Genomic DNA, 8,889 nt, shown 5'->3' on the forward strand with positions numbered 1-8,889 from the left:
CCAGCAGTGCAGGCCTTACCTTGCATCATGTTTCTGTAGGCGTTGTCCGTGATGGAGTAGATATGGGGTGGGACCTCGTGGCGCTTTTTGCCTTTGTACATTTCAATGATCTTCTCAGAGTAGATTGGCAGCATTTTATAGGGGTTCACCACCACGCAAAACAGCCCAGAGTATGTCTGAAGAAAGATAACGTCTCAGTTTTCCACTGTATATGAATCCATCAGGTAAAGAACAACAAGGAGACATGGCAGCACAGTGCCGAGCCATACAACGTCTTAAAATATAAATCTAAGGAAGTTAAGTCTGTATATTTTTACTCATAATATTTGAAAGCTTAGGTGATGCATATTCCATATGGAAGACTCCTTTCCCCAAGATATCCTCAGAGCAAAATGTTGTTAACTAATGGTTCGTTTCCAAAACTCAGTGCAAATATGGTTTGGAGGCCTGTGGAAGTTATATGACCCCTCACTCTTGGGGAACGTATAGTTCCTCTTTAATGCATTAGATACTGCAAATCATCACTGCCATTTTAAGCCAGATTGGTGTCAGTGCAAAAATTATTTTGCATCATTTCGGCCACAATAAAGTTATTTATAAATAACTTTTACTATCAGCCAATAATACAGTGGCTGATAGTAAAATATTATGTAATATTAATGTCAGCAGGGGGTCAATGACAAATAAAAGTGTAATGAATATAATGAATATAATGAAGAAAGATAATGAATAAGAAAATTTATTTAAAATATACTCTTTCTATTTATGTTGGTTTCATTTAAGCTTAAAAAATTTTCAACATTTTAATGACTTTAAAAAATGTCATGTGGTGTAACTATCAAGTAAAAAAATAATAACATTTTTCTTACACCTTGAATACATTTCATCCTTTCATTCAGGCTTTTATGATATCTTGTCAGTTGTATCACCGTATTTTTAGTTCAGAAATTAAAAATATGCTCATCATAAAAGAGGTGTATCGAAGTCACTGTATGTATGAATTGCATTTCAATGTAATTTTTTAATAAATTAACAGATGCCAACAAAACATTAATCACATGTCATTGGCCTTAATTCAACTTAATAAAATAGAGTGCATGCTTATTATAATTTACTAAGCAATTTTATATATATATATCATTTAAAAGCACTATGGCATACTCACATAGATGAGTCCGGAGTAATATCTCTCCCTCAGGTTGTGGAGAACGGAGGCTTCATTCAGGCAGGTGAGCTCCGCCATATCCTCCACCTTGCTGAACTTGGGTGGGTTCATCTTCTGGATGTCATCCTTGTTGACTGTGATTTTCTTTCCGTTGTCCGCCAGCTCCACCAGGACCTCATCGCCATGTTCCTCTTTGATGCTGGCCGACTCAAAACCATGTTTCTCAGAGGGGACCCATACCAGCTTTTTGGCTGTCCAATCTGCCTGTGCGACGGGGCTGTTAATGAAGTCTTTGTCCGTGAAAAGGTATTTCTCGTCCTCACTCAAGCCCTTTTTCGTCATCTTGGTGCTGGGTTAAGACAACTACAAGAAGAGGAAAACAGATTTTTTAACACAATGTTTTTTCCCCCTAAATTAAAGTTTCTGACCTGTATGACCCTACAGCAATATTAATAATCATTTTTAAACACAATATTGCAATAGTGCAATAGACTTTTATTAAATACAAGATGCTAAAGGCAGGGCTGTAACCACCACAGACACTGAGGTCCCCCGACAGTCAGAAATGACCAAATTGCCCATCCCCATATTTCAAAGTTTTAGTTGAATTTCTAAAAGTTAAATTTTTTACTTTACATTTTTACATTGTTGATGGCCAAATTGTCACCCCCAATATTTGATATTTGACAGAATTTGACAAAAAGTCTAACAGCGCAATTGATTGAGATGGCAAATGAAATAAAAGAAGGCAGGCTTTACTGTTCACAGTAACCATCCACGAATTCCAGCATGAAGCTTTCGTGAAAGAGTGCGAGGTAAGATGTACCTAAACAACAAATTAATCAACTTTTTGTTAAATTTCACCATTTTAAATTGAAAATATAGGCTGTCATTTACGTAATAACTCATAATAGAATGTGATTAGAGAGTCATCTAATGTCATTAGAGAGTGTAATGGCCAATTATTAATGGAATATGCAACATCAAACACACACTTTATAGACGATTTTTGGATGTGGTTGCATTTCACTATTGCCACAGTGTAGCTTTTCCTAAGTTAACCAATCAGACCAACCCTAAACAAACATTACATAGGTCACAGGGGACACCACTATTTAGATAAAAGGATGAGAAAAATGCCTGGGAAATGTAAAAAATGTTGTCGGTATTGATCAAACATCACTCAGTCTGACCAAAAACTGTACAAAACACATCCTACTGAGCAAACATATATAATCATGTGATAATCTCCAAAGCAAATGCTGTTTTTCTTGTTTCTTTTGGTGCTCAGCTGTGGTCCCGTGCTGCGATGACCATATAAGGCTGCCTTTGAGTCAGTGGACGCTCTGTCGACCTAAACAGCAGAAGCAAGTGAACTCCCAAACAAAGCCCTTATAGGGAATAGTATGCCTCCAGCCGGACTCGCAGTTTACTCCAAAATGATAACATTAGGCAGGGACAGTCAGAGGCTGGTGGGGGTCTAATTTTCCTGCCACTTTCCCCCACCCTTCTTTTCCTTTGGGTGGTTGATATAAGGAAGTTTACACAAGTATTTTCGAGTACAGTACAGTTGGCAAACAGCAGGTGCAGCTTTGGAGTTTATGCAACCACAGAGCTTTAAAATCAGTTTTTGGGAAACAATTTCCAAAGCTACGCCTTAGATATGAACCAATTTCCTCCTCTATTTATAACCATCCATTGTTTGTACAATTACATTGTATGGTCTAATAGCCCAACAAAAACAGGAAAATATTTTTCCCACTTACTGACTTTCTAACAAAAGTTAACTTTTTGAAAAATAAACTGCAGAATTAAATATTAAATTATAGTATTGTATCTAACAGACAGGGCAGCTTACTACCAACCAGCACCAAATTTGCAAGAAATTTGCATAATATCTAAAACCTGAGTTACACTTGACTAGACGACATTGACATGCTGAGAAAATATAAAAATATACAATACTGAGAGTTTCTAAAATGCTAATGCTCATTTTTCTACCACCGGTTTTTCAATTCACATTCTTTTGACGACAAAAATCGCCCAACGAAAACACAACGGAGGGAAAAGGGTCATTTAAATGCCCTGTAATCGAGACAAACAAACAAAGTTTTTCTGTGATAAGCAGATTTAATTAAAATAGGGAATTTCCTGTGTCCTGTGCATAGATTCACAGCCCTTTTTTTTAGGGGGAAGCTCCTTCATTTCTGCACTCGAGACTCATTGAGTTTTCATTGAGGATTTTATGGATTAGGCGTTCCACTGCAAACATACTACAAATCCTACCTAAATAAATTAAGGCTATTTTATTTAAAAGAAAATCTGATTTTTTTTTTTTTTTACATGGCAGAAGTAAAAGGTAGCACAAATCAGGGTCCTTGGCTTGTGTTCAAGTGGGCCTAAAGCCCAGAAGATCATGTGACCATGTGTTGTGCGGATGGATTTTTATGACCCCTGGTCCTGTGAAAGGTTTCCTCCTCTCTTCTCTACTCCTACTCATCTTTTTCTTTTTCTTCATTCCACCCATATGGTTTTCTCATGAGCAGCTGTGTAATTTCAGTCTTTTATTAACATTTCTATTGAGATGGATGTTTCTACAAGGTCAGCAGCACCAGCTTTAAAGCTGTTGCGATGACAATATATACTGAATATAATGCTTCCTAGATCAAACAACATGTTGCCATTAATGACCATAAGGACCTTCTTTCTTCAAAACACACATTGATTCTTTGATAAGAGTGGATTAAACTGTTAGACAGTAGTCCAGCTACTGGTTTTAAGAAATAAACAAGAGTTCCAGCAGGAGTCTGTCAGGTGATGCAGAATTGTGTTAAATCATTAGAGTAACAATCAGGTAAGAAGCCTAAAGATAGATCACAAATGTGCTAAAGTCAAAAACACAGCTAAACTGATTTACTATAGAAGGAGAGCTGCAAGTAAACTGGTAAAAACCTGCTAGGTCTAACGATCTAACCAATATAACTGTTAAACTTCCTTTTTCTACCAAGCCGGATTAAAACTAACTTCTGCTACATGCACACACCTTTTAACTTCATTATAAAAGATATTCTAAAAAAGCTGTCAGACATTTTTCTAACGTATTACAATAGTTTGATTTATATAGATTTATACAGGCACACATAAAGGAATAATTCACACATTTATGATACATTTAGGGTGCTTTTGCATCCCGTTTAAAGCAAATTAAACAATTTTATTAAGAAAAGATGCCAAATTATTCTTTAAATGAAAACCATCCACATTTGGAAAGACATGGGGGTGAGTAAATAATGATTATATTTATTTATCTTTTATTCGATATGGTAATCTCTTTAAATTTCCATAATTACACTCATTACTCTTTCAGAATCACTCTTAAGAATGTTTAAGTTACGGCTCAAGACATTAATGGATAAATGATGACACAGTAAGTACTGAATTCACTGACTACTTCCCCGGCACAAGATCATGATTCTTCTGCGTCTAGACCTCATCACACTATTGTCTATGGTTAGCTGTCTATGCATGTCATCACTTCAATGGGAAACGAGAGGACAGTCAGTTGACACTGTCTGCTGTTCACCACAATGTTCAGCAGAAAGTTGCATTTGACAACCATATTTGGAGAACAGGAAACTCTTTGGTTTGTCAAGCTCACTGCTTCTCTCATTCTACGCACTTTCCACGACCATTTCCGATGACAGACTTTGCTGAAGTCAAACTTATGCATTAAAGAACGTATGGATAGACATGTTTTCTCACTTAAAAGCTCATGAGATACTTTATGATGATGTTTTGAAGAGGTCAGAGAGGCATGAGTTGTTGAAACACTTTGCTGTGTGCAACACAGCAAAAGGATAATTCATTCAAAATATTTAATTTTGTCATCATTTACTCATCCTTATGCTGTTCCAGACCCTCTAGAAGTTCTTTCTCAAGTGGAGAACAGAAGATGCTAGACAGAATGACAGTCACCATTCACTTTCATTGTATGGAAAACAGATGCAATGAAAGTGAATGGTGACTGAGCCTGTCAGGAACTAACATCCTGACATTTATGTCGTTTTATTTTTCACTGAAGAAAATTAGTCATACAGTCAAGTTTGGAATAACATGAGGGTGAGTAAATGTGGGTGAAATATCATTTTAATAGCAACATACCATAACTGAATGAACAACTGTCAAACACATCTTTCAAATTAATTAAATGTTGACAGTTTCGAGATTAAGTGAAAGGTTACTGTTTTTCTCACTGCGCCCAAGTAATTTTTTTTAGCACACTTGACACTGTAAGTCTACTGCCATACAGTCAGATGATTCACATATCTGAAAGCCAAGCAATGCATACACAACTAAAACAGTAGAAATGAAACATTTCATAAAGTATGAGTAATATTGCTGCATACTCACAAGGCTGATGAAGAATGGCGCGATTTGGAAAGTTAGGGTTTGGAGAGTCCTGCGACAGTGAGGTACTCCAAAGACGAACAGTCCAAATTAGACAGAAAAGCCTGAGAACATCATTTAAACGAAGATGCGGATGGAGTGGGCGGGGCCGCACAATCGACCCGCGCTCTTATTGGTCAGTGCGTTTTGACAGGTGAACGACAGTCTTCTCGGGCGCATCCATGTAAATATCCCGTTTCAACACAACGTGGAACACTTAAATGTTACAAGAGTCCCGGTAAAGTAAGTGCTACGCTTTCAGAAGGCAGTAATAATGAAAGAGGGAAATGAAAGTTAACAGGAATTTATTAGTGCACGGTCTAATGCTCCTCTCATATTTATATTTCATAATAGGTTTTGCTTAAGCAGAAACGCCTTGTATTAATTTGCTGTAAATCGCTTATAAAGCATTTCCACCACATCTCAAATGACTTAACTTAATTAGGCTACTTAATATCATTTTGTGAGGGTAATGAATGTAATTTTTTTTTTTTTTAAATGATGCACATTTGACTTGCTAAGGCCAATTTCATAGCTTGGAGTTTATTTTTACTTAATACACATAATGTATTAAGATGTATTAACACATAACAAAATTCAGTTTTTTTGTTTTGTTTTTTTCTCCACACACTGGGTCTCATATTTCATTTTAAGCATGCTTAACCCTCTGGTCCTCGTCGGTCAAAAATGACCGAAAACTTTTACGTTTTGAAATTTTAAAATGTTTTGCTTCATCGTAATGGGATGAAACTTGGTGACTTTTGTGGTATAGCTATGTGAATACACAAAAAAATCATAGACATGATTCGTTAAAGGGTCATAAAAAAAAAATAGTCACACTTAGCTCCTTCGCAGTTAAAACTGACCACCATAGGTAATGAATGGGAAATACAAAAAAATAGTAAAACTCAGAGAAACCTTTGGTGGTACAAACTACAAATCAGTCACTGTGCAGAAAAAAAGTGCACAGTAATGAGGGGGGGACACTGTAAAATGTCAAGAGTGCAAAATAGACACACCCACCCCCTCCTCCCCACACACATATACTGTATATGAACTAGCCAGACTGTAACACAGAGCTTTTTGCATAAGTGTGAAATAAAAACAATTCAGCCACAAAGCATTAAAAGAAAAAAGAAAAAAAAACAGCAAGGAAGAGGTTACACTCTAAAACATTGAGAGTACAAAACAGACACACACGCTCACTTACACACATGCAGAGACACACACACACACACACACTATTATACACACAAATAAACTGGTGTGGCTGTAACAATATGGTAAAATTGAGCCAAAAGACTCAAATAAGAGGTTGAAATCAGATCAGACCCAGATTTATTAAGCTGTGATAAAGCCTACCAGTTCATTTTTGTTACATTTTTATTGAATTTTGCTGTTATGTGTAACAAAATGTTCACCTCTGTGTTCAGGTTCGACTGTAGTAAAATTAATGCAAAAACTGACCCTTCAAATGAACATTTCAAACAAAAATAAAAATAAGAATCTAAACCTTGACAAAAAGTAGTCTTTGAGAATGTCTAAGTATAAATCCAAATCCACAACTCAATAAAAATAAGTATTCATGTCTAAAACCACTAGATCATTTATAAGCCACTTTTTATAGAGCTATATAGGAATCTAGTGGTTACAACATGGCATTACAAAAGTTTTTCTATTTTTACTCCTACCAGATGGCACTAATCTACCTTCAGAAAATTGGATTTTAAATGCCTTGTCTCTATTTTAACATGGAATACTGCTTTAATTGAAAAAATAATAATAAAAAAAATATATTAGAAAAAAATTGTGCATTTTTTTCAATGGGGAATAAAAAAGCTAATAAAAATTGTATAAATATTGTATAGTATCATAAAATACCCTCAAAATTCTAAATAATAATCAAAAAATATTATTGAACAAAAATATATTGGTTTTCCTGGGGGGAAAAAAGTTATTAAGCCTTTTTTAAGGCTTTTGTCATTTTTGACCGTGAAGAAGCAAAGTGTGACTCCTAATCGAAGAGGACCAGAGGGTTAAATATTTCACTGATACAGTTGTCTCCTTGGAAAACAAGTGTACTCTAACTTGAGGGAAAAAATATAACGGATAAAGTTGTTTGTTTTGGTTGAAATGATGCAACAAATGGAGGGACAGTTGAAAAATGTATTTAAATGATTTTCACACAATAAATATTGAAATGGTTTATAATTATCTCACTCTTTGTTTTTAAAATGTAGTGATTCATATTTTATGATGGATTTTCATGCTGCTTTAGTTGCAGTACACAAATATTTGTGTCAGAATCAGGAGTATTGAAAAATTACAGGATGGTTTACCCAAAAATTAAAATGATGTCATTAATTTTGCATGCCCATGCAATTCCAAAACTATGTGAGATGTTTTGCAGTATGTTCACGCTGCTCTCTTCCATATAGTGAAAATTAAATAGGGACCAGGGGCTGTCGAGGAACACCTAAAATACAGAACAGAGGAAAGAAACAGAAGGAGTGAAACAAGAAACAGGAGATTCCCTAGCCTAGACTTCATGCTAACGCTACATCTGGACGAGGCGAATCCCCTGAGATCCTTTTTGGGACCCTTATCGTTACGCACATCACATTCCGTCCCCTCCATTCCCACAACGGGCTCCTTGCTATCTAATGGAACTTCCTATATAAGGACAACCTCCAATTGTGTCCAGTAAATCACGTCTGTGATGTTTCAGGGAACAGGACCATGGCTGGTATGCTCTGAGGCCTTGCTGCAGTCCAAAAGAGAGATGGTAGGGAAAGAAGCGCCTCTGTCACTGGTCAGCATCAAGCTCCCCTGGATGTGCGAAGGGAAGGAAGGGAGGTAGAGAGAGTGTCTTGGAGACAGATGGGAGGATGGGGGGTGGGGGGGTATAGTGTGAGTGAAAGTGAGAGGCAGGGGTAGAGAGGCAGATGCACGACTATACTAGGTCTCTGTTGTGCCATATAAGGACAATGGGGTCTGCCTGGAATCTCAGCTGTATTCTGTGTTTAGAAGGGAACACCAAAAGACTTGGATCAAGTGACTAAATATGGTGCAACAGCAGTGTCATTGTTAAGACAAATAGGCATTCATTGGGATATCTTTTGACTGTTTACTCACCAACAATAAACTTCGGTGTAGCTGCAGACTCTCATTCCGGCAAAGAATAACACCAATTAAGGAATGCGAGGTATTGCACCTGCTCATGCTGTAAAAACAGGAACATAAATATGTTTAATAGTTTGTTACTTTGTACTGTGGAG

The 8,889-nt window shown here is 36.4% G+C and overlaps 1 protein-coding gene across 3 annotated transcripts in view; it reads right to left on the minus strand.

The window, feature by feature from the left end:
* The window catches only part of myh11a (myosin, heavy chain 11a, smooth muscle), a 39,265-nt gene extending 33,411 nt beyond the window's left edge, over positions 1–5,854 (minus strand). For 2 of the 3 annotated variants that reach the window (XM_051897159.1, XM_051897158.1), the window contains exons 1-3: positions 5,576–5,853; positions 1,166–1,528; positions 20–176 (exon numbers count right to left, since the gene is read on the minus strand). In XM_051897159.1, coding sequence (XP_051753119.1) covers positions 20–176; positions 1,166–1,507 — 499 coding nt within the window. In that variant the 5' untranslated portion in view covers positions 1,508–1,528; positions 5,576–5,853. Of the gene's footprint in view, positions 1–19; positions 177–1,165; positions 1,529–5,575 lie in introns of all 3 variants that reach the window. The other variant, XM_051897160.1, reaches the window with a different exon arrangement.
* Positions 5,855–8,889: the final 3,035 nt, after the last annotated feature.

The sequence above is a fragment of the Ctenopharyngodon idella genome, chromosome 6 (genome assembly GCF_019924925.1).
Source record: "Ctenopharyngodon idella isolate HZGC_01 chromosome 6, HZGC01, whole genome shotgun sequence".
Classification (NCBI taxonomy): Eukaryota; Metazoa; Chordata; class Actinopteri; order Cypriniformes; family Xenocyprididae; genus Ctenopharyngodon; species Ctenopharyngodon idella.